Source organism: Poecilia mexicana, unplaced genomic scaffold (genome assembly GCF_051168715.1).
Source record: "Poecilia mexicana isolate PSO_F unplaced genomic scaffold, ASM5116871v1 scaffold_21, whole genome shotgun sequence".
NCBI classification, from domain to species: Eukaryota; Metazoa; Chordata; class Actinopteri; order Cyprinodontiformes; family Poeciliidae; genus Poecilia; species Poecilia mexicana.
The window spans coordinates 21,144,027-21,170,421 of NW_028263390.1; the positions used below are offsets into that span (position 1 = coordinate 21,144,027).

At 37.7% G+C, this 26,395-nt stretch overlaps 1 protein-coding gene across 14 annotated transcripts in view; it reads left to right on the top strand.

The window, feature by feature from the left end:
* The window catches only part of afdna (afadin, adherens junction formation factor a), a 106,122-nt gene that overhangs the window by 67,808 nt on the left and 11,919 nt on the right, over window positions 1–26,395 (top strand). For all 14 annotated transcript variants that reach the window (XR_015761772.1, XR_015761771.1, XM_088001855.1 and 11 more), the window contains 11 exons: window positions 10,317–10,382; window positions 10,456–10,529; window positions 13,112–13,230; window positions 14,135–14,329; window positions 14,743–14,834; window positions 15,838–16,035; window positions 16,415–16,547; window positions 19,466–19,868; window positions 20,348–20,592; window positions 21,320–21,534; window positions 22,363–22,542. Coding sequence is in view for 12 of the 14 variants with exons in the window: in XM_088001855.1 (XP_087857981.1) it covers window positions 10,317–10,382; window positions 10,456–10,529; window positions 13,112–13,230; window positions 14,135–14,329; window positions 14,743–14,834; window positions 15,838–16,035; window positions 16,415–16,547; window positions 19,466–19,868; window positions 20,348–20,592; window positions 21,320–21,534; window positions 22,363–22,542 (1,920 nt within the window). In the remaining 2 variants the exon portion in view is untranslated. The remainder of the gene's footprint in view (window positions 1–10,316; window positions 10,383–10,455; window positions 10,530–13,111; window positions 13,231–14,134; window positions 14,330–14,742; window positions 14,835–15,837; window positions 16,036–16,414; window positions 16,548–19,465; window positions 19,869–20,347; window positions 20,593–21,319; window positions 21,535–22,362; window positions 22,543–26,395) is intronic.

Consider the following 26,395-nt stretch of genomic DNA (forward strand, 5'->3'; position numbering starts at 1 on the left):
AAACGTTAATATTTCATCGCAATAATTCGCTGGGACAAATTGTTGTCTTGCAAAATTTTTATCTTTGGCCACTGAATTTGAATGTTTGAGAAAATAAACATTATTATGTGTCACCCTAATAATGTCAGATTAAGCTGAAAACATCTTTATTTAATTAGTATTTTGTAAAGAGGAATCAGTTTAAGACTTGAAAGTCAATTTAATTCTTCCAGAAACCACACATTTACCAATGTTTTCAATAAAAATGTCTTTATAGCTTCTGTAATCAGTGAGAAGCTGAATGTGGTAGATAAGGCGGGAAGTGTCAGCTGTCCGGCATGAAGCATTAAGACACTTTGTCTGTTTTAGAAGAGCGAGTTTCCTGCTGAAGTCGAGAGCTTTCCTGCGCTGCTGCGTGCACATGTTGAGTCTGTGTGTGGGGAGGAAGGACGCGCGCAGGAAACCTCCTCGCCTCGCTGCGTTTGTTTTTTCTGGGACGTCTGAGGAGGTGGAAAAGTAACGGGTATGTGGGATGGGAAAAGGCAGGTAGAGTGCATTTTATCAAGCAGCTGCTGGAGCTGACGGTAGACTGGGCTGAGCTCCGGCCTATTATATAACCGTGTGTGTGTGGCTGGTGGAGCTGCAGCAGCGCTCCACCTCAGTCTGACCAGCAGCCGTCCCAGCAGACGCTTCACCTCCTGAATCACCGTTTGACAAACTGTGAACTTAGGAACATGTGGAGGAGTTTGGTTTCACTCGGAAACGTTTTTGGAATCCACCGCGTATTTTTGGACACATTTACGGAAATTACCGCTGCTTTTTCATAATTAACTCTCCTTGTGTTTGTTGAAAAGTTTCTAACTTTTTAACATGACTTCCAGTAAAATCCTGTGACTTTTTTTTTCTGTCTGAACTTTGGGAATTCGGAATTTTTCGCTGTCCCACGTCTCTGTCTGTAAACGGTGATTTATTTTTTCTTCTTCTTTTGAATGGATTACCTCCTGCCAGTGTAATTGGGAGGCGCCGGACTTGTCGGTTCATGTTGGCAGGTTGAAGAAGCTTGCTGGGATAAAAGCAGGTGTGCACAGTTCTTGTCCCTCCACCAGTTTGGACGTGGCAGCCTGAACTGGTTTGGGAAAAGCTTAGCAGGAAGCAGCAACATGTGGTTCTCAGTGGTGGGCAGGAGAGACCAGGTAACCACTTATTTAAGTAACAATTAACAGGTTTTTATGTTTTTCTCTTTTTTAGTGATGATAAAAGCCTAAATGTGTAGATTTGGCTTAAGATGTCCCACAGTTGCTTTGGATAGATCTGCATCAAACAGACAGTTAGCCTAGATGTTGATCTGCTGTCGTCCAGTGCAACGACCTCCTGGTTTCACTGTTTGCTTTCAGGGCCGTTCTGCTAATGGTTAGACAAAAGTACACAACAGGCAGATTGGAAGATGTTTGTGGAAATGTCCTGTTGAGGTTGAATTGAGATTATTAAACTATCACTGATTGGTGATCGCAGCTAAATTACTCTAAAGCTTTTATTTCTTATTCATTAAATGCATCAAAACTCCCAGTTTATATTATGGATGGCAAAGCTGCTTCTCTTGGCCCTACTACTTTCTGTAGTCGGTCCAAAGAATATCTTTTAAAAACTGAGTGAGATGGGCCTTTGTCTTGTTTTGTATGGTGGCCCAGACAGGTCATAGAAATCCAAAAACCACGAGGCAGCAACAAAACCCACGAGGCAGCAACAAAACCCACAGCTCAAAAGCAAAAAGCCACAATGCAAGCTGCAACAACAGATGCCATGATGCCAACACTTGCAAAAGTGAACAAGGTAGCCTTAGCAAAATGCCTCAACCCTCCTTACAGCAAAAAGTAACCATGCTAACTCTACCAAAGTGCCACCAAGCTAACTCTAGCAAAAACCAGGTTTCTGTTGGACACAAAAAACAAAACTAGAAGAAATCTGTAAGGAAGAGAAACACCTGCAGGAAAGTTTTTCCTAGTCCAGAAAACTGAATCAAGACTAAAAATATCAGAATGAGCAGATCAGACCTCAAAGAAAACTACAAATTGTTTCTTATGATGAAAAAGCCGACTTTTGATGTGCAGAACGTTCTGCACATCAAAATGTTCTGCACATTGTTTCTTATTATGATAAAGCTAACTAAGCAGCCTACTTTTGATGTGCAGAACATTCTGCACATTACTAAGATAAAGAAGCATGCAGGATGTTCTTTATATCTTTGGAGAATGTTTTATTCACAGATCTGGTTGATTAAGATAAACCCACAAGCAGAAATGAACAATTTTGAGTTCATTTTAAGAAAACAACCTGTGCAAATTCACTGTGGGACATTTAATTTTTGGAAAAGTTTTCCTCCTGTTTGAAAGAATTTTGCCGGATTTTGTTTGTTTCTCCAAAGTGAAGCTTTGCTCAGATTTGTTTGTTGACTGAACTCATTTGTTCCTGAGGTGAAACAATAACATGAGAGCATTCTCCCCTATGAAGGCAGGAACAATGAGAGGATGTAACACACACACACACACACACACACACACACACACACACACACACACACACACACACACACACACACGCTCGTCTTCCTGTAAAGCTGCAGGTTGGACGGGTTCACAGCGCGTGTGGCGGTAGAGTGAAATGTGTGTATAGAGGTTTGTGTGGAAAAAATTACATCATAGTTTCAGGAAAATGAAGTTTCATTCTATCTTTGGAGTAAATATTGCAAATCTGCAGAAACAAATCTCTTCTGTGGTGAGATTTAACCTTTAACGCCCTTTTTCACTTGCCAAAAATGCAATTTTTAGATAACATTACAAAAAAGTAAATATTTTCCTAATGATGCATTCACTTCATATTTTATTAGTTCTTGCAAAGATGGATTAAAAAAAATCATGTTTGAAGATGACAAACATTGGACATGTTTTTTTTCAGTAAATATGTTGTAAAAATGACACCAGAAGTTAACAGTCCAAATGATCCACACTTTGAAAATAAGTCCATAAAATTAGTTGTGAAAAATATTACAGAACTACATGAGGAATATTTGTTCCAGAATAGTTGGTAGAAAAGCAGTTATAGCTGCAGTTATGAGTGGAAAAAGTAGCTGCACACGTTTCTTATTTATGATTTTCATTCATTCTTCCATCAAATCCGTCTTTATGGTTCTCTGCAGTTTGACTAAAGTCAGGCTGGTCCATTGTTTTGGTTTTAATCTCTTTCTTTCTTCATATCAGTTTTTAAAATGTTCTTTTTAAAGTTGTTTTTTGTGGTTATGTCGGGTTTTTAATGCACTGCTGATTTTCTCGGAAATTTTTAGTTGCTACTTGGAAATTAATGAAGTTTTATTGACTCCAATTCTCTGAAAAATAACTAATAATTTCCTTCTTTGTGTTTTTGGGGGTATTGTTATAAATCCAGCCTTGTTTCATTTTCAGATTCTTATCAAAAACATCAGTTTCTTTAGTCTTGCTTCCGTTTCATGACGTTTGCTAGGAACTGAGGTCTAGCATAAACAGCTGATTGTAAAGTGATGTAAAGTAACATTGGCACTCTAAAGAGTTGCATTTTGGTCAGATCTGACCACATTGCGTTTCTTGAGAGCTTTATTGGCTTGTCCAAATAGTGTGAAAGCTGAAAAATGCTTTTTCTTCACCAGTGGAGTCTTGTGCAATGACGAAAAAACTACCTGCTAAATTCAGGTGTTTCTGTAGCTCTTTATGAATCCTCCTTGACTGGAAAACTCTTCTATTCTTCTGGGTTTTTGCGTCATTAGTTTAGAAATGCATCCAAACAAAAACATCCATCTGTCCTGGAACAAAAAGATTGCGAAGGTTCCTTCAGATAGGATTAGTCAAAGCCTGATTGCTTTTTAAATATTGACATTTGTGTTCTTTGTTAGTTTCTTTATTTAAAACTATTTTCTGAGAAAAACACGATTTGGATGATATGACAGAAAAGTTGAAAATATAAGTTTTCCATATCTGTCGATAAAATATTGAGCAGTTTTATATTTTAAATATCTGAAATATTGGCATTTCCACACTTTTCAGTCCACAGTTTATTAGTTTTAAGCTGTTATGAAGCGAAACCATAAACTGCTGCTGCGCCAGTCACTCAGCAGGTTGTCGATGAATATTTTATATGTTGATTATTGAATATTCTATTAGACGTATTATGTATTGACATTGATCACTGTTCATAATGATTCAGCCCTATGTTTGCCGTTCAGTATTTTCTTTCCTTTATTTGTAAATTATTTTGTTGCTGTTTTTAAATAAATAATTTTTGTTTTTGTCTAAAATTTCATCCATTAGATGGCTAAAGTGAAGAAATAAAGAAATATGAAGCTGCAGTGAAGAAGCTGGTTCAAAGCTGCTCCAATAAGCTCACTTTTTTTTAATTATTGTGATAAACTGGGGAAAAACTTCCACATTTAAACCAGCTGCATTCCTGCAATCGCTGCAGTTTCATCCGTTTTGGTTGAAATAAGGGACATTTCTCCTTTTAAAGATCAGTAAAAGTGAGGTTGCTCATCCGGTAGATCCTGAGCAAACAGAACAAAAACGGCTCAGCTGGACCTTATTGACGTTTTGCCCTTGAGCCCGTCAGCATCAGACGAGACGAGCGCTTCAGCAGCTTTGTAATGAGCTAACGGCTCGTGACTGAGCTGATAGCGGTGGAACTAGCTGCGGCTAAAACAAACCGCTGCCATTATGTGTGTTTATATTTGTCTGCTGTTTTCAGGAGCCCAGCTTCTGTTTTCTTGGCGTTTTGTTTTGCAGCCGTTTATATGAACGGAAAACGGAACTGCCTAAATATATTTCTGCCTCGTGGTGAAGCTGTTTTTCCACCGCATCTTTCTATTTGCAGCGTGGGATTTCTCTAAAACAGCTGAAACTTGTAGCCTATTATTAATAATAATATCCATAAATAACCCAGAAATCTTAAGATTGAGGATCTGCCAGTTAAACAGAAACGTTGGTTGTTGCTGCAGCTGTTTATAGTAAAACCACAGCGGCCGTATTCATCATAATGAAAGCTTAGTGATCTATTTTTACGGCTGCTGGCAAGAAATATTGAATCACCGCTCTTGGAGGATGTTCACTTAAATGTGCAAGTTTAAGAACAAATCACCAGTTTTACACCAACTTCCCACGATTAACTGCTCAACAGTCTGAGGGGTTTCAGCCAATCAGATCCAAGGAAAACAGGTGGTGCTCCTGGATTGGCTGCTTCCTGCATTTTCTTTAAAATGTGTTTAATATGTTGAAATAATTTGGAGTTAAGTTACAGAATAATGTGCGATTAGCCGCAGATCTACTGTCATGTTTTTAAATATACAAACCCATTCAATATATAGATTAATTAGAAAAGATAAATGTTTTAACACCTTTATTTCTCTAAATCATGATGATTTTCTGATGACTTTTAATGAAAACACAAAATTTAAAATCAGAATATCACACCAGAACAATAAAAATATATATTTTAAGACGAATGTAGGCTTATCTTCAAAAGGTACTTTTAATCTGATAAATTAGACTATCTAGGACTTACTAGTTTTTAGTATAACTGCAACAAATTCAGGGTTAAGAATGAAATTATTGAATTTAAACACAATAACTCTAAACGTAACAGGAATATTTCTCAGATTGACTTTCTTGTCATATGGTTGGACATTTCTTTTTTTTCTTCTTTTTTTTTACATAATTTTAGAAGAAAATGCCTCCTTTTTTTTTGCAAAAGTTTAATTTTCTAATTTTTTAATTTTTTCATAAAAATGCTAACAAAAAACCCCCATGAATTCCTTGATGGCTAAAATACGTCTTTACAGTTTTATTAACTTATTATTCCTTCCATTTGACTCAAACATTATCTCTAGTGTCAAAACTTTAGTTAATTTAAACTGAGAAAATCTAACATTTTGTTATAATTCAGTCAGTTAATTCAACTGAGAAGCAGTTTATCCATATTTACTAAAGGTTTCCTTTCTAAAAGGTTATTTTTGTTGTTAAATAAATCTAAAGATAGTAATCTATCGCAGTAATAATGTTTTTTTTACTAAACCACTGATGATCTGGAAGCAAAAATCTCAGCTGGTTTCCTCTTTAATCAGATTTGAGCTTTTATTTTGGGTGGATTTCAGCCTAGAACTGTAAGGTTGTATTACATCATGTCAGCCAGGCAGAGCAGCGCTGTAATCTACTGAAACGCTCTGATACCTGTGTGGGCGTCCCGCCAGCCTCTCAACGCTCCGCTGCGGATTAGCGGTTTCATGGCAGGCTGGAACGTTGCGAGCTGTAATTGTGGTGCGTTCGCAGCACTTTCTGTCCGCCGTAAATCAGGCCGACGTGACGGCGTGGGTCTGATGTCCGTGGCAGTTTTCTGACCGAGGAGACTCTGTCAGTGTTCTTAATGGCCGACGCATAATAAGAGCTGAATGTTTCCTCTTTTATGGAGCAGGGATTCATCGGAGAACTGGAGTTTCAAACGCTTTTATTTAAATTCAAACTGAATTTTATGAATTATGAGTTGATTCTGAGTCAAATGTGAGCTGCACACATATATCTGTAACCCTCCTATTTTCGTCTCGGGTCCAGTACACTGCAAAAACACACAATCTTAAGTATTTGTCTAGTTTCTAGTACAAATGTCTTAATTCAAGTGTACTAACTTTTCAGCAAGATATAGAAGCTTGTTACAAGTAAAAAATATTAGTTCAACTGGCAGATTATTTCACTCATAGCAATGCAAAATTGTCTTGTTAAAATTAAATATGTCTGCCCCCTTTACATGAATATTAAGGAATTATTGACTCAAAACCAGCTTCTTTATCTTGCTGATAAATAACTTGTAAGTTATTTGAAGACATTTGCAGAAGAAAATAGACTAAATTATTCAGTAAGATTTTGTGTTTTTGCAGTGCAGGTTGACTTCACTGCATTTATTCTAACAAAAGAGGAAATCAACAGTCCAGAAGCTTCTGCCCCACGGTTACCAACGGCAACAGACAAAGGGGGTGGAGCTGTCAGTTACTGGTTGCCACGGTAACCAACTGTCCAGAGCAGCATAACTGGACTTAAAACACCAATAAATGTCTTTATTTGACTCAATGAAATAAATTTAAAGAATAAACACTTTTTGACAAACTTCACATCTATAATATTGTTGCATAGCCTGGTGTAATCTACCCATTTCCATACAGCCAAAAAATAAAAAATACGCTAAAACTCTTAGTCAATGGGTGTTTCTAGGCCTGTCACGGTAACTAATTGTGCTGGATGATGAATTGTCCCAGAAGTTGTTGTGATAAATGACATTGTTCTTTTATGACCATAAACGGGTAATATAGTGATAATGGTATAACAATGCAATAACACATTCTTAAAAATCAATAAACTTTAAATTTTAAATATTCAAAATAAACAAAACAGAAACGACAAACAAAATAATTATAATGTTTCTGTAAACAAAATGGTCTAAAGCACCATACTGAAGAGTTTTATTATCCAGTCTTTGGTGGAGAACAGGAAAAATTGCTAAATTATTATTTAATTATTGAGCCCGTTTTAATTTACCATGGAGTAATTGATTTATTTCTTATAATGGCAGGCCTACTGTTTTCATTGGGAAAATTTATTTTCGAAATGTCAAACTGCTCATAAATATGGTCGATGGAAACGCAGCTAATGTCTAGCTGTGTTATTTTATTCTAACTAGATAACTACCGATTCCCACCAGCTGAACTGGGTCAAAGATCCTGATGAGGAACAAGTGGAAATTGACTTTACGTTTTAGTTTTTAAAGCCTTTTTGTTGCCAACTTGCAAAAATGTTGATTTTCACTCGTTCAGCTTCATAGAAAAACATCCGCAGCTGCAGATTTATTCCCTGCTGAAGTTCTTTTAATCTTCTCTCACTAATGAACTTCATTTTAGGCAAAGCCCTTAAATCTCTTTATAATAGCTGCCACATAAAGTAAACATGACTTGATTTGTGAGGATCTCCTCTGTTTCCTCTAACTTTCTGAAACCTCTCTGACATTCGGAGGGAATTCCCTGAATTGTCTCTGGAAGCTGTTTTGGCCCCAAGCATGAAGCCGTGGCTCCGTCTGAGACAGAGGCTGCAGTATTCAAACAGTCCCTAACAGGAAGTTCACTCCTTTCACGACAAAAACATGAAAAACACAGACAGCAGTCATTATGGCTGGCCTTCTTACCCGACATTTAAACAAGAATTTCTTCATAAGTGCTTCATTTTTAACAGATAAGTCTGTAAATCGTGTTTAGATTGTTGCAGAACTGCATTTATTTTAGTGGAGCAAACCTTCACACAAACTGCAGCGAGAAAAGCTGTAAGTAATCAAAATGTTTCTGAAGTCGGCCACCGTCTCATTCTGCTTCATAAAATCCTAAAAACCCTGCGTTTATTGGAGCTGAATGCCAGAAATGCTCCTCGGGCATTTCTCTGGAATATTTCTGGTTTCTGTTTGCGCCGTTGCAGATTCCAAGGATAAACATGTCGAGAAGCGGATAAAAAGCGTGTGAGCCATCTAATAATATCCCTCCACAGTAAACCTTCTGGAAATCAAACTCTGTCTCTGGTTACTGACACTGACGGTGCGGCTTGATTCGCAAAGAAACTATTTCAGTTTGAGCAGATGTTATCAAATCTCTGTGGATGTTTACATTCAATCTTATCTGTCATACAGAAACTTTTAGGTTCTTATTGTTCTGCACTTGTTGTGCATTTGGGGCCCAAACATCCAGCCGAAGTCATTTAAAATTTTCTTGAGCAACAGAAGGAACGAGGAGTGATTTACAGCACCAGAGGAGTCAGACACTTTGTGGTAACGTTGTGCAAGATAATGGAGAACAACCTGCTCTCCGCTGTCGCTAAGCAACGCATAAACAAGATTACAATGCAGTTTTAACTAATTGTTTTTGTTTCTTTGCAAGTCAAACTTTTCTTATTTATGCAAAACCCAGATATCCAGTACTGAGATCGCACTGTCCTGCACAGTGCAATATTTTTGGCTAGACTTAGCCAGGTTTGTTTGCTTGTTGCATCAAAATTGTGCATTTCCTTTCTGATTAAAGGATTTGGGGGATGTTTGTGTTTTTGGACATTTTTAACGGTCATTTGACAGTTTTTTGCAGAGTAAAATGTTTACATTGCACAGTGACGTCTCTCATTTGGTGAGGAATTGCTTCGTTGATTTGTTGCTCACAGACACCAACAAAACCAAATCATCTGCACGAGTAAATCTTCAGACCCTGAGGTTTCAAATACAGACACCAGAGGAGTCCAAGCTCAGATTCATCTCAGGAATGCAGAACTGGATAACCTGTAAAAGCAAACCGTGTTTCCAAAACACTGAGCTTTTTCTGTATCACAAGGCAAATCTGGAATGAACGATTACATTTCCCTCCCAGCAGCGTTGCTGAAATGATTAATAGGTTAATAGACTGTTGAAATAATTAACTAATTTAGTAGTCAATTAATCATTAACTGGAGTATATAGACTACAAAAACAAAAACAGAGCAATAATTAAACCAAAACTACAAAATATTTCATCTTCAATATTTAAATATTGAAGATGAAAAACCTTCTTTCTGTAAACCTTTTCTACCCAGAACCAAAGTATTAGCTTTAGCTTCTTTGTTCAAAAATCTGTCAAAAGAAAGCAGCTTTTGCTATCAGTTATTAACAGTTTAATCCCAGAAATGGTAAACAAATCAGGCGTACACTGTTAAGTAAAACAGAAAGATCTGAGTTTTTCATGTTGCTAGAAGTATTTTTTTAATTGCTGATACATTCTTTGCTGCAAATGATCAATAGTTCATAAAGAAATGCTGTTTTTGAATTTTAGGGATTCAAATGTTTAAAAAAATTTTTGTTTATTTGCATTTCCAACAATGTATAAAAAAAGCTTATGTGGCTAAATGAAAAATCTATTTTTTAAAATCCGATTAATCGTCAAAATATTCAGTTAATTAAATAACCGTGAGCTGCAGCCTTTTCTCCTACACTTTAAATCATGGAAAGGTTTGTTGTCACTCAGCTGATGGATTATGTGAATGATCTGTAAACTTCAGAAGCGGTTTAATCCGGCTCCAAGCCGTTCATGAACCACGTTTTGTTAGCAGCAGACTTTGGTGACGATGTTGGATCTGACCGCTGTGTTTCATTTCAACGTTGTGATATTTATATTATCTTTTTGTTTTAATTAGTTCTCCGTGTTGTTTTAAACTTTGTGAACGCAGATTGCGCACATCGATGTTCATTTCTGTCGGTTTTCCTCTCCGTCTCTGCAGGGTGCCGGACAGGAGAAACTCGGCATTTACATCAAGTCTGTGGTGAAAGGCGGAGCGGCCGACAAGGTGAGTTTTTGCAAAATGTTAAAAAAATAGACGTTTGGAAATCTTGCAGTGTCTTACTACGGGATGTTTGCAGGACGGCCGTCTGGCAGCAGGTGACCAGTTGCTGAGCGTTGATGGACGCAGTCTGGTCGGTCTGTCGCAGGAGAGGTAAGAACAGGAAATGATTAGCATGGAAATTGCATAGCATTACATCAGGAGTCTGCACCTTTAATATCATAAGAGCTAAAAACTCAAACTGGTTTAGAGTTGCTAATGTTGCCTGACTGTTACAAAAACACAGCTTATAATTATTGACAAATATCTAATACAGGAATTTAATTGTCATTTTTCCAACAATAACCATTTTATTTTCACTTCTGAAGTTTTGAAATGTAGAAAAACCTTTTACAGAAGATGGATAAATTTGTGGAAAATTATGAAAGAATTTTTCATCTAAGAAAAATAGATTTAAAAACATTTTGCTCATAGTTTTAAAGTCAGACTGTCGTGGATATTTAATTTAATTATTCCACTTAAAAAGGAAAAACAATTCTTATATCTATATTTAAAAATGTTAGCCAATTTTTAATAATTGTTTTAAGCCAAATCAATTATTATTTGATCATTTAATACAGGAAATTATAATTTTTCCAGTTTTATTTTTATATTCAAGTCTTGAACGAATAACAAACTTTTACAAAAAGAAGATGGATACATTTTCTTTCTTTTGGGAATGAAAATTATTTCATGAAAAAAGACAAAATATTATTGTAGTTAAAAATATTACGTAGTTCTTTAAATAAAAATTTATATTTTTTTATTTACCCAAAATTATAATGAGTGGTTGTGGAGGGTCCAAAGAGTCAAAATGGGTCCAGAAGTGTAGAAAAGGGCGCGTTCCTGCTTGGATAGTACAAATAAAGCAACAGGATTGTTGCTTGGTGTCGTTATGCCGACCCAGTGTTGAGCCGGATTACAAATAATATATTTAATTGCATTTGCGTGCAGCACGAGGCTGGAACTGGAACATTTTTCTGTAATTCCCTGAACGCCTTTCTTCCTTCACTTCAAACAAGTTTAAACAGATTGTTACAAAATGTTTGGAACCGCTCAAAACTTTTCCAAATTGTTCCTTTGGAGCTGGTTCCCTGCTAAACCGAAACGATCTGTTTCATTCCCAAAACGTGGATCCAAAACAAGTGCATCATCTGTTTACAGGGTTTGGAAACATGAATGTGGTGAAGAAAATTACACATGTGGATCCAGACTGAACTCAAATTACAGCAGAGGGACAAATCTGTAATCTCTGGCTCCTCTGGTCGATGATGAAGGTGTTAATTTGGTCCTCAGGCCCCACCTTCTAGGAAACGTGTCTTTATTTTAGTCTGTTGTTTAACTCTGAGCTAACAATTATTCTAGTAACTGATTATTCTGACGATTAATCGATTAATTTGATTTAAAAAATGCTATATTCTGTTGCTTTTTCATTTAACTGCATAAGCCTTTTTATACAGTATTAGAAATATACTAAAAATACAACAAAAAAAAGTAATTAAATTCATTTTTAAAATAAAATAAACATTTAATTCCCTAAGATCCATTAAAAAGCATTCCTTTACTGACGCTTGATCATTTATTGCAAACGATGCATCTGCACCTAGAAAAACTCATGAACATGTGCAAAGCTCATCTTTTTCTGCTTGACTAGTCGGTTGATTATTTTTTAACTTATTAATAACTGGACAGCATAAAGTGCATAACAGCAGATTTTTGTAAACAGGAGAAGCTAAAACTGACCCTGAAGGAGTCCTGGTAGAACATATTTAAAAAAGAAGAATGTTTTCCATCCTAAATCAAAAATGTATGTGTTTTTTGCTCAGTTTTGGTTTAATTACTGCTCTGAATATGTTGCTCTTTCAACAAATGACTGTTTTTTAATCCAGTTAAATGATTAATCAATTGCTAAATTTGTTGATTAATCACGATTAATCTGATTAATCGTTTCAGCTCTACTGTAAATGTTAAAGCTTCATGATTCAAATTGTCAGATTAATAACTTATGCAACAATAAAGTCAAAATAATGCGAGAATAAAGCGTTAATGTTACCAGAATAAAGTCAGAATATTAGGAGAATTAAGTAATATTATTTTTAAAGAGGAACAATATTGGAATTTATTGTGATGACAAATCAAAATTGTTTTAAGTTTATCACGATAAATGATAAACAATACAATAAATACCCATTCCTATTCTAACATTAAGTCCTGTTTTCACTGGCATCATAATTGACATAAAGGCTTGAGAATATTGGTCTGAATGTAAATATGTAATTTATTAAATGGTTCTGTTTATCTAATGAAATAAAGACGTGATTCTTGATTCTTCTAGCTTGTAAAAACCATCTGGAGCTTAAATTCACTAAAACCGCTCATGTTTTTCAGTGCAGCTTCTCTATCAGGATGTCACTGACAGCCAAACTACCAGCTGTCTGTTTACATAAAATTAGATTTAGTGCAAAAATGAATGTCAGCAAAGTGGAAAGATTCAAGTGGAGTCATGAGACGGTTGGATCAAAGACGGAGCCGCTTAATGAAGCTCGTTACCGCAGATGTAAACCCTGGCTGTCTGTTGCGTCACTTTAAACGGCCACATCACGGGGAAAGTTTCCTTGAAGTTGGGAGATTGATGGTCTTGTGTGTGTGTGTGTGTGTGTGTGTGTGTGTGTGCGCGCGTGTGTGTGTGTGTTCAGGGCTGCAGAGCTGATGACGCGGACGGGCTCTGTGGTGACTCTGGAGGTGGCCAAGCAGGGAGCCATCTACCACGGCCTGGCGACGCTCCTCAACCAGCCCAGCCCCCTGATGCAGAGAGGTACTCACGCCTTCTTGACTTCCGTTGCAGTTTTAATCGTTTCTATCGCAAAATAAGGAGAAATTAATCCAAAACAGTGTTTAGGTTTTGAATGTAGTTCATTTTTTGCTGGAAAAGTTTGAAAACTTGCCTTAAAAATGCTTAAATTTTACTGTGGGGAAAATATAAAAAAATTAATATTTTAAAATTTTGTCAATTATTCATAAAAATCCATTTAAATGTTGATACCAACCAAAGAGACGGGCGGATGTCCACACAGGGTGTCTTTGTTGTGCAGCACAGTTGGGCCGTGTGTGTCCATGAAAAGCTACACACACACACACACACACACACACACACACACACACACACACACACACACACACACACACACACACACACACACACACACACACGGTGTAGTGGAGGTTAAAGGGTTGTCTGGCTCTCAGTTGCTCTTTGTCTGCTGAAATTTGACCCGAGATTGATTAAGGAAATCTTCTTTTCTCCCAAACACACAGCAAAATGAAACAGAGTGGCTGGTCTCAAAGATCTTCTATTCTACATTCAATAGTACTGAAAGTTCAAACATGAGTAATTCTCTCTTTTCCCAGCTGGACGTCACTTTGTGTTCTCTTGTAGCACACAAAGGGAGACGCATCTTTAACCGTTCAGTTTTGCTGAGTCACTCTGGGGTCAAAGGTCAAACTCCAGGCCTTGAGGGCCGGTGCTTCTGACGTTTTAACTGTTTTATGCTTAAATCATTCCAGAGTTTCACCCCAAGTACTTATATATAAAAACTTTGTGTTCTGAATTTAAAATGTCTAAATTATAATTATTTTTTAAGAAGAGTTTTTGAATGAATTATTTTTGGCTCCTGAATGTATGTTTGTTCTGATTGTCGTCGTCGTTTCCCGTCTCCCAGCGTCCGGCCGCGATAAGAATGGGAAGATGCGTCCGAAGAGCGAGGGCTTCGAACTCTACAACAACGCCGTGCAGAACGGCGATCCGGAGAGTCCGCAGCCCGGTTGGGACTCGTACGCAGAACCAAAGAAGATGAGCGGAGAGGACCGGCTTCTGAAGAACAGGGCCGACCACCGATCCAGTCCCAACGTAGCCAGTAAGTCCTGCTTTTAATCACCTTTATCACTCATTATCACCTCACTTATCTCCTCATTTCTGTATTTCACAGTTCATACAGGTGCTTCAAATCCTCTGGAAAGTCCTTGATTTCTGATATTCAAACTGCACAGTTTTAGAATAAAGATCAATCAAATGTTTTACTTTTATTGAAAAGAGTAAAAACCCTTTTCATTGTGATCCAGATCTGTTCTGCAGGTTTGTAGGATGGAAAACATTTTTAGGCTGGAACTGTGTTACCAACCTCTGCTGGTGTTTTTCTTCAGCTGCTCCACCCGGACACAGAAACAAACCAGTGGAATATTTTGGCAGCGAATGTTTTGGAAATGTTTGCATTTGGAAAAACAAACGGTGAACAGTTTGTTTTGACATCGTTTTGTTTCCCTCCATCAGATCAGGGCCAGAGTCCTGCGACCAAGTCGGTTTATCCTGGAGGACCGGGAACCAAGATCACCTCCGTTTCCACCGGGAACCTGTGTGCAGATGTAAGTGCAGAGACGCCCCGCACCACCAGGGGAGCCCAAGAGCAAAAAGATGCATTTAATTTTTGAATTATTATACATATTAAACTACTTCTGTATTGTTTTTAATAGTTGGCACACTTGTAATAACTTGTAACTTTATTGTAAATTCAATGTTTGTCTGTTTCTACATATCAAAATGCAAATGTTTATATTTTAGTTTGCATCTTCCATAAGGGTAAAATGTACAATGGTGCAGTGTAAGCTCACTTACATTACTTACTTGTGTTTTGTATGCTAGGTGCAAAAACACAAAATCTTTTTTGCTCTAATTCTGCAAATATTTTAGTAACCTTGAAATAAGACAAATCTAGCTTACAAGTAACTAAGACTTATTACAGTCAGTAATTCTTAAATATTGATTTTAAAAAAGTACTTGTTTCATATGTATATTATTTCATTATAAGTGAAATCAGGCATTGGAACGGGATTGGATCTAGTACTTTTTCATCAATATTAAGGAATTTGTTAATTTTGTCTTAAGTAGTAGAAACTAGACCAAAAACACTTGGTAAGATTTTGTATGTTACACACTTAGAGCAGCCTAGGAACTATGAAGCATCTGTCGGTAAGAGGGGCTCATATTAAAATCTGCTTGGGCCTCAAAAACGCTTCGACCAGCCCTGTAGCATTCAAACCTGTCGCAGCTTAATGAGGAATGTGGCACTGACGAGTAAAATTTCACACACGTTGGACAAAAATGTGGTTCCAGTCTCAACTTAGGGAAGTTTTCTGTATGTTTTGCTGAATTTTCTTGTTTTTTTGTAAGTTTTCTGGGTGTTCAGCTGAATCTTGTTGGTTTTTGTACGTTTTCTGGGTGTTTAGCTGAATCTTGTTGGTTTTTGTACATTTTCTGGGTGTTTAGCTGAATCTTGTTGGTTTTTGTACGTTTTCTGGGTGTTTAGCTGAATCTTGTTGGTTTTTGTACGTTTTCTGGGTGTTTAGCTGTCCCTCTCTTTCCCCTCAGGATGAGCCGTCCCCGCCCCGGCCGGAGGCCTACCCCATCCCCACCCAGACCTACCCCAGGGAGTACTTCACCATCCCGGCCTCCAAGAGCCAGGACCGGGTGGTGGGTCCGGGGCAGGGACCCCCGCAGCACTGGCAGGGCATGGAGGACAGAGAGCGCCTCCCTGTGGTCGACAACATCCACAGCAACAGCATGCAGGTATGGCACAGCTTTCTTGTTTCTCTGAAGCTTTTTTTTGCTCCTCATTTCTTTTTTTATGTTTTTTAAAAGTTAATTAAATTTTTCTGTGTCTGATATGAGTGAGGTTTCTAAAACTTTAAGGGCCGATCCAAGGTTCAAATAAAAACAAATCTTCTTCCATAAAGAGCAGAACTTATATGCCAATAAAAGCTGGAAAATATTAATAAAAAATGGAAAAAAAGTTACTGGTTTTGTTCACCATTCAAAACGTCCATCCTTCAAAGTCCTGAATGACTGAATTGGCCATTAATTTACTGTCCTTTTATTTAGCTTGTCCTCCCATCAATGATTTTCTTGTTTCCTGATGTCTTTTTTTTTTACGTTTTTATCTCTGCAGAGGATTAATCACTCCCAGGAAGATCTGTACCCTCCGGTGGGAATGATGAGGCCGGATGAGCGGATGCAGCCGCTCTACCCGCAGGACTACCAGCACCGGGATCTGGACTACCAGCACCGAGGTCCGCCAGGAGGTAGGAGAGCGAAACCTGAGCCATGGACACTCCTGATGGCACAAAAACAGCAAAAAAAAAATGGAGTAAAAATGTTTCACTGCTCATCATCATTCACAAAACAACCACAGGATGAAATAACCTCAGATCTATAAAATCTACTTATTTTACTATTGAGTAAATAGAGAAACATGTGAATATCGTAAAACATGTTCACTTTATTCCTATTTTGTGAAGGAAAATTATTTTGCCAAAGCAGTTTGCTTCTCTGTAGATGGAGGACACTTTTAATTTAGTTCACCTTTATTGTTTTAAATATGAAATTAAAACTCAGATTGAGAGGTGGAAGTCAAGATTAAGTATCAAACTGCCCTTAATAAATCATTTTTACTGCAGAAATCGTTCAGGGCATTTGGAAATATGTTAACTATAATCAGTGGTGGGAAGTAACGAAGTACAAGTACTTCGTTACTGTACTTAAGTACAGTTTTCGTGTATCTGTACTTTACTTAAGTAGATTTAATAATGGATACTTTCTACTTTTACTCCACTACATTTTACAGTAAGTATCTGTACTTTCTACTTCACTACATTTCTACAGAACCGTCGCGTTACTCGTTACATCCACGCCGCATTGAGCTTTTTTTTCCGTTAAAATGTGACGTTCAGGGACTTAAGGTGGCGCCGTAAAATCCAAGCAATAACATGACTTAGTGTCTGTTGTCACCCATCGCCTCCACCTTTACTCGCACGGAGCTCCAGACATGCGCAGTTGTGGATATCCGTCTAATCGTTAGTAATATAATAGCGCTGCATAAACCATAAGATATGGTGACATGTAAAATCAGCAGTGCTTCGCTTTCACAGACGGGACTTCGTGCAACTTTTAGCGTCACTTGGAAGGAAAGCTTAAAGAAAGGTAAGATCTGTGGACGTGATGCTAGCAAAGCTAGCTGTACTGACTGAGACACATGCTGCATCTGCGATGAAAAAAAGTTGTCACTCATGCCATTGTGTGTTGACTGAGGTGTTCATATATGGGACAACGCTGTGACCAAAGTGGAATATAGTAATATGACATTCAGGAACGATCCGATTCTTCTGGACGGATCTTTACTAAGTCCTAAGGACTGAAGCCTCACTGGGAGCCGTTCTTTGTTCTTGTGTACACTGCAGTAGCTAACACATACACACGTTTATTTAATCGCCGAATAAGTAAAAGTTGAATGAACACAGAGCATGCTCATTGATTGATTTCGTCTCCTGTCATGGTGGCAAACATCGCAGTGGGAGGGAGGGTGAGAACAGTCACGGTGCTCCTTCTGCTTGGTTTCTTGTTGCGCCGTTGGACAGTGTTCATAGTTGAACGTTGTTTACCGTTAATTGCGATGTTTCAGTTGTGGTTTCTGACATGGGCAATATGGGCAACCGTCCAGGGTGTTATTTTTCTAGGGATAGCAGGAGACCTCTGCGGATTGTAGCACAGCGATGAAAGCAAAACAGAATGAAATGAGTTTTAATTGATACTGGTTAAATATATTTCAGCTCTAAGTATTTAACATCTAGGTGTTTTTATGGGAATGTGGATCTTTCAGATCAATCTGAGAACCAATTTTGATAAACTTAATTTTATTGTGTCATGTAGCGCAGGGCGCTGGTCTTGGTCTCGGGTTCGGTGGTCTTGACTACAACTCTGCTACGTGGCTCCTTGGTTGCATGTCCTCCTCCACCCACCTTCTTTCCATCCCCTTTCTGTTGGATTTCTTTCTAAATAAATGTCACTAATGTTCATGCTATGTTAGGACAGGAGACAAGATGTTTCCATCCCTGAAATTATGATTCATAGAATCACATATCTAAGTCTAAACTGTTACAGAGAATAAACACAATAAGAACATGTTTAATCTGTGGCATTGTTCATTAAAATGGCACATTTCTGATGTATTAAAATTAAATACGATCAGTTCACTTAATGATATTAGCAATTAGGTTATGTATTCAGCAAGTACTTTTACTTTTAATACTTAAGTATTTTTAAAAGCCAGTACTTTTTTACTTTCACTTAAGTAAAATGTTAATGTGGTACTTTGACTTTTACTTGAGTACATTTTTGACTGTGTATTTGTACTTTTACTTAAGTACATTTTTTGAGTACTTTCTCCACCACTGACTATAATAGTTATAGGGATGCAGACGATTAGTCTGAATAATTGATTACTAAAATAATAATTAGCTGCATCCCTATAACTATAATAATAATATAATAATATAATATAATAATAATAATATATAATATAATAATAATATAATATAATAATAATAATAATATATTATATAATATTATATTATATTATAATTATAATAATATAATATAATAATAATCGTATAAAAATTTAAACCTTCTGCATATTTTTTATTGAACCACTTGATCCTATTTTAAACAATATTTATTAGAAATACATAAAAATGCAAATAAACAATCTACTTCCTTTTTAAATTAAGAAAATAAAAATTGTATTGCCTAAAATGAAATAACACTGCATTTTTTAGGGAATGATTGATCATTTGCAGGAAAAAATACATTTGCAGCTACAATGCTTCCAACCATTATGTTTTAATTTAACTTAATTATATAATTTGTTTTAGTTTTTGCTAAATCACTGCTCTGACTGTTCTTTTTCTGCAAAATGCCGCTATTGAAGTCCGGTTAATGATTAACTTTTTACTAAAATATTTGACGATTAATCCAGTTAACGATTAATCATTTCCCAGGTTAGTTGAGGATTATGTCAATAATTGATTAATCACAATTAACCCGATTAATCGTTTCAGCTTACCATGTCTCACCACCTCTGATCTTGGTGACTTGTGGACATGAAGGTCAGTGAAGGTCCATCTAGTATAAACACTTTAAATAATGTTTTATTGTTTGTCTCCAGGTGTGGGAGCCCCGCTGGACCACTGGACGCCGCAGCCGCAGGTTTCCTCTTCGCTGGAGTCCTCGACGTCCAGCCAGGAGCAGCTCAACTTCTCTGCTTCCTCCTCGTCCTCAAACAAGGGCCAGAACCAGAAGACCGGGCCGGGCCGGTGGAAGACGCCCAACACGCCTCACATCGTGCCGCCGCACTCGGTCCAGCCGCCGTCCCGCTCCGACCTGCCGCCGCCTCCTCCGCCGCCGCCTGCCGTCTACCCCGACCCCTACGACCCGCAGCCGGAGCTGCCGCTGCCGCCGCCGCCCACCACCATCAGCCCGGTGTCGGCCCAGCAGGCCGCCGACCGCAAGAAACGGGAGGAGCAGCAGCGCTGGTATGAGAAGGAGAAAGCCCGGCTGGAGGAGGAAAGGTGGGTTTGGTTCACCTGGAAGGACTTCAGACCAGAGCTGGTCGAGGAATCTAGAGCTGAAACGATTAATCGGATGAATCAATTAACCAGATTAATCATGATCAAATTCTGTTTAAAGCGTTCACTGAAGTGATGCTGTTTTCTTATATAAAATTTACAAGAAAAAAAATTTACCTTTGCTGAGCACAAAGTGGAAAATTTTCGACTTTTCAAGTTCAGAAAATGTCTAAGATTAATTTTCCATATAAAATACAATTAATTTTGTGTTTCACTCCTTCATTCGTAAAGATGTAAAATACAGCAATACGATAAAATAATTTAAACCAGTCTCTCCTGGCTGTTCATCCGAATTAATAACATTTACATCTTTTAGCAGATGAGTGAGGAGTAATAATTAGTTTAGAAAATTGTATTTTCTCCTGTTTAGCAGGTTGTTGTTGGTATTTTATAGATGCAGTTATTATTATTGTTTTTACCAGAGAGAGGAAGAGGAGGGAGCAGGAGAGGAAGCTGGGTCAGATCCGGGCCAACCCGGTCATGCCCGTCCAGCCCCATAACAACGGTGGAGCCATGCCGCCTCCTCACCACCAGCCGCCCATGGCCTCCATGGCGCCGCCCCAGCCTTACCACGCCCCCCAGCCGCAGCCGCTGCCTTCCAGACCGGAGAAGCTGTCCAGCCTGCCGCGGTCCGCCGTGCCGCCGCCCGCCGCCGCCAACTCTGCCGGTAAAATTATCTCCTTGTTTTAGGACGATAAAAATAAAATCAGCTCTTTTTTTTCATACCAGATCCAGTTTTAATATATATTTTTTCTTACTTTGTTGTTTCTGGAAAATTTCAGAAACAAAATTTCAGAAAATATTTTCAAGAAGTTTCTTTCTTTTTTTTCTTTTATTTAATAATCCCTTCTATGAGCTTTAGGGCCACAATATGAGAAATTATTATGATTATAAAGTCATTATATCAGCACAAAGACACATTTTTACCACAACAATGTACAGAAGAGAATTAAGCCCACCAACACTTTTTTTAAATTAATTTGACTCTTTTTCTCAGTGTCTAACAAACATTACGTTTAGATGAGCCACCAAAATCATTCACCTCTAATATGAAAGCAGCTCTAAACTGACTCAGTGTTTCAGCTGTTTTGCAGTTTTCTGGAAGTTTGTTTATGACCATATTCTTGTTCCTCTCATCAAAAATCAAAGTTGTAGTTTGGCCCTAATATTTTGTTGTAGAGTTGATTTAAATTCAAAGTCCAAATTAATAGAAGCTGTAAAACAAGATGGCGGCGGGTGGAACTGAAGGAGCCCATTTGTGAAAAATGTAATCTTTAAAAACCCTTCCTTGTTTTCTGAATTGATTCCTATTGTTAAAGGGAAAAGTTGCACGTTTGGCCACAAGTTTTCAGATTTGTATCTGTAAAGCGAATCATTTTGTTGGACGTTTGCAGCCATGGACACGGTGATCAGGGAGCTGCTTCCTCAGCAGCAGCCGCGGACCATCGAGCGGCGCGACCTGCAGTACATCACCATCAGCAAGGAGGAGCTGTCCACCAGCGACAGCCTGTCTCCGGATCCCTGGAAGAGAGACGCCCGCGAGAAGGCCGAGAAGCAGCAGCAGCTCCACATCGTGGATCTGCTGGACAAAGAAATCCAGGAGCTCCAGGTAAAAAGATATGATTCATGATGATTATTGTTAATCACCAACTGCAGCGCTCTCTGTTAACCTAAAATGTTTTAGAGATAATACAGGAGAATTATTGGGCAACAGTTACTGTGATTAGCAAAGTCAAAAAATAATATATTCCTGTCTCACTTGTTGGTTTTTATCCATCGAAGTGATTTTAATAGATGAAAATAAACAAGCAACTCAGAATATTCCAATAAACATTTTTGACATTAATAAAAATAATTCAGAAACCAATGTTGCATCAATTATTGTGTATTTTACTTAAAAAGTCTTAAATTTATGTTTAAGTCACATTCCAGGGCACTACACTGTTACCTAGCAACCCCAGCAAAGTTCTGCCTGTTACCTAGCAACCTAAGCTGAGTTCCAGCACATTTGGTCAGCTGGTTTTACCCACTGTACAATGGCTGCTGGAAAAGACGAGTGTTTTGCTGTTGACTTACCATTCAGAAACCACTTACTGCATTCTTGTTGGTTGTACAGGAGGCTCCACTTCTGCTTTTCAAAGATGTACAGTTGTGTAACTCCACATTTGTTTGCAGCCATTTTCACGTGTGAGAGTAATGTTTAGTTGTGGGGGCATGGCCAGCAGCATCTTATTTGGATTTAAAGAGCAGACGAAAATCTGATTATCTAAGAATGATTTTGTGCAAAGAAATGTAAAAAACATGTTTTGTATGAACCATAAACTCGTCATAATCTGTTCAATAAAACCTTAGAATCCATTAAGCACTCAAGTTTATCCAGCTTGGAGTTTTTTCCCCACTTCAAAGGTTCTCGTTTCACATTCTTGCCGTTTCTCAGGCGAAACCGGAGCGAACGGCGGAAGAAAGCGACCGGCTCCGGAAGCTGATGCTGGAGTGGCAGTTCCAGAAGCGGCTGCAGGAGTCCAAACAGAGCGACGATGACGAGGAGGAGGAGGACGATGAGGACATGGACGCCATGCTGATCATGCAGAGGCTGGAGGCCGAGAAGAGGGCCAGGGTAAGGACGGACGGAGGAACAGTCGGTCGGTCGCCATGTTTTAAAATGGCGGAAAGCAGGATTTTGTCTTGGAGGAAGAGGTCCCACTCTGTCATGTGCGCAGGCTGTCTGGCAGTATTAAACCTGACTTCTGTTTTTTTCAAGCCGCCTTACCCATCAGCTCAGAGTCCAGAAACAAATCCGCAGCTCCGCGCTCGAGGAAGGGCGAGTCGCGGGAAAATTAGGCTGATGGGGAGAAAAACAGAACCGCCTTTTCAGTCGCTACAGGAGGAAACCGGTTCCTCCGCCGTGAATGTCGCGCAGTGTGCATCTGCAACATGCTTCTGTCATCGCTTCGCCATGCTGCACTGCTTAAATCTGATTGGCTGGAAGGGTGGATGGCCGGGTATGGGCAGGAAGGAGGGCAACGGTTCTGCTAATCGGCTTCCTCGCTCCCAACAGCAGCAGGGATCTGATAGAGAAAGTTTGATCCAGTTTAAACCAAATTAAACTGAAAGCTAAAGATGAAATGCAGGAACAGTGTGTGGAAAGAGGATCTATATCGCTCTCGTCTTATTTGGATTCATTTTTCTCTACATTCCTCAGTTCAGTTGTGGATATTATTTAAGAAGGTTGAAATCTGGACTTTGACTGGGCCATTAACATCCATTTCTGTTGTAGAGTTGTTGATGAACCAGTTTTGGGTTCAGGGTCGACTTGTTTTTAGTGTTTAACTTTCAGACAGTTGTTATGGTGCGTAACCATGGCAACAAGGTATTTATACACATCTGTAAAGCAAACGATACCTGAACTTTGACCCCAAATCCCAGAAAAGTGAAACAATCTTCTACATTGATTATATCCCCTACTTTAGCATCTCTTTTTTCTTTATTTTTCCTCCTATTTTAGTTTTTTTTTGTTTGTTTCTGCCTGGCTTTCTAACCAAACGGCCTGACAGAGACTTAGAAAAGATGTGGCAACAGCAAATGAGGTGGATTAGCATTGCTTGATGTCATCCAGGACATTTTACTTTTAAACGTCGTCCCTGAAACCTGGACAATGAGCTGTTGTCATGTTGTTACAGTCGTAATACAGTCTTCAGTCAGAGGCTTCTTCTGATTTGTTGCAGCACTGACTGCTACAGGAGATCTACTCTGACTCTTTAAGATACCATAACATTTTATTTCCCTTTGGGCTATTTAAAATGTTTCTGAATTGTATTTGAAGATGGAGTACCTCACATGTTTGTGGTTGACTCACTTCAGCCCACATCACCATACCTCCAACGCCGTGTTTGACTGTTCAGCAATTAGAAATTGGTCCAGATTTTGTTTGGTTAATTCAGTTGCAAACACCAATTTTTGGGAAAAATTACTTTCTTCCTAAAATCAAGCTAACTTATTGACCTGTAGATAAATTTTAACTTTTACGGAGGCGTTCAAACTTATTGATTAGTTAATCAATGCCTCGGATCAGCTGCTTCTTCCCTGCTTCAATGAGATTCAGAAATATTTGTTTTTCCACACACTGTTTATGCATGCTGCCTCAGCTCTTGTAAAATTAACAGTAAAATCCTGAAATGGTTCAAACTTATTATGAATGTTCCTTTTTTATTCGTTTATTTCTTTTATAAACCTTCGCTGTGTTACCGTGTTTAGAGTACAAGTCAAATGTCCAGTATAGAAAATAGTGATAGGAAATAGTATTCAGTTAAATGTTTTTTTAAAGTTTGACTTGCATTATTGAGTTTTTTCTGTAAAAATTGACTTTTTGTGCAAATAGAAGATGCACAAGAGGAAGCAAATGTAAACTTGATATATTTTTATATACATAAAGAAAAATTCTTAAATGCCTTTTGATCTTCAACTAAAGAACTAGATAAATAGATATTTAAACCCCCAAAATGTTTTTAAATAGATTTCTGAATGCAGCTCCTTCAAAGCCGTGACGCCAAATTGTGTCAGAATGTGAAGAAAAATCAAAATCATGAAAATTATTTCCATCCCAAATCAATAATTTGTACAATTTGTATTGTTTTATTTAACCCTTAATTAGCCAGGTGAGTAATTGGCAGGGAGAAATGTGATTAATGTTTTTGATTTTTATAATGTATAAAAAAATTCTCCATCTTGAGTCTCTAAATAGGAATATAATTATGTTTAGGTAATTAACATCTTTCCAGTCCATGGCCACTAATAAACGAGCTTCAGTAATGTTTTCACTTTAATGTCCCCTTCCTCCTGCTTACATATTTTGCTCCTCCGTTTCCACCTCCTCTCCTCCTTTTTTATTAAATTTATAAAATCTCCTCCACTCCTCCACGTTTTTCTCAGTATTTTGGTATTTTCCCTCCCTCCTTCCTCCTTTTCTTTCTTTCTTTCTGTCCGCCCTCCCTCTCTTACTCTTGGTTCTCTTCTTCTTCTGCAGCAGCAGACTGCTGTCCCAGCTATCTCTGTTCTAGACTTGGTATGTTCTTCCTGTTAATGGCGCGTTTCCTGTCCCTGCCCTCGCATCACTCCTTGTTTTCTGTCTCGGCTGCCCACCTGCCCTCGTTTCCTTTCTGTCTCCCCTCACATATTTTAATATCCACAGCTGCTGTTTCTTTGGGGTTAGCTTGAGTGATTGGGGGGCTAAAGAGCAGCCGGTTCTGGGATGTTTGATGTCGAAGCGCTCCGTCTCTTTGTCCACTCAAAACATCAAAAACGAGGGAAAAATCGGGGGAAGTTTGGGGTTTAAAAAAGGCCTAGAAGCTGCTGGTGATGTTTGTTTTGAGTGAATATGGAGGGAGAAGCTGCATGGCTGGATTCATCCGATGGAGACCCATGCATGAGGATCATGTCGTTGTGCCGTCCCTGAATCCATCTCTTCATCTTTTTGTTCATCCATCTGTTTGTGCACGACTGGCTGAGCGTTTTATCTAAGGGTCTGTTCAACCACGGGGTCAAATTTAATTAATTCATGTTTTACTAACAAAAACCTGCAGGGGGCTGAGAGAGGCGTCTGCCTGGACGCTCATATTACACCACATAAACAGGAAAAATAATCAGGATTAATACAGAGAATAGTGAAAGTTATTAAACTATAAAAAAAAGTTTTGTAAAAGTTTCCTTTCTTTTCTATATTTTTATTTAGTTTTATGGTGAGTTAATAGAATTTTCAATTTTTTTTTACATTTTTAAAAAAAGTTTCCCATTTATGTTTCTTTTTTTTTCCTTTTTGCAAAGTTTCTTTAATAAAATACAATTTATAATATATAGAAATGTAAGAAGCAATAACACAAATTTATTCTGTATAGCTTTATATTCAATAAACAGTAAAAATAGAACAGAATTTAAAAAAGCAATTTATAAATAAGTAATAAGTATATTTTTATAGTTCTATTTTTTAATACATTTTATTTTACGTTTATTTTGTAGATTACACATTTGATGCGTTTTTAATAAATACTTTAATAAAATTATTAAATCAAAATGTAACAAGCATTACAATAAATATGTTGTATTTTGCTTAAAAATTGAGAACTGAAGCAAATTCTGAATAAACTTTAATTTTAGTTTTTATACGGTTTTATTTTGCACATTTTTTAATTTTTTTTTCCTTTTTATTGTTTGAATATATTTGTTGCATTTTTGCCATTTTTAAGAAAATTCAAGTTATACTAAGTAGAAATGTAATAAAAATGTATGTATTTATTTTTTTCCATATTTTAAAAAGCTTAAAAATGAAGAGAATTAAAATGTTAAAGAATATCATTCTTAACTTAAATACTTAACACCAAACCTCTGAGTTAAAACTCCCATTAGATCTTTAGATTTCTCAGTGTTGCACTGTTTTTGTGACGATTAAAATAAACTTCCACTTGCAGCAGGTACAG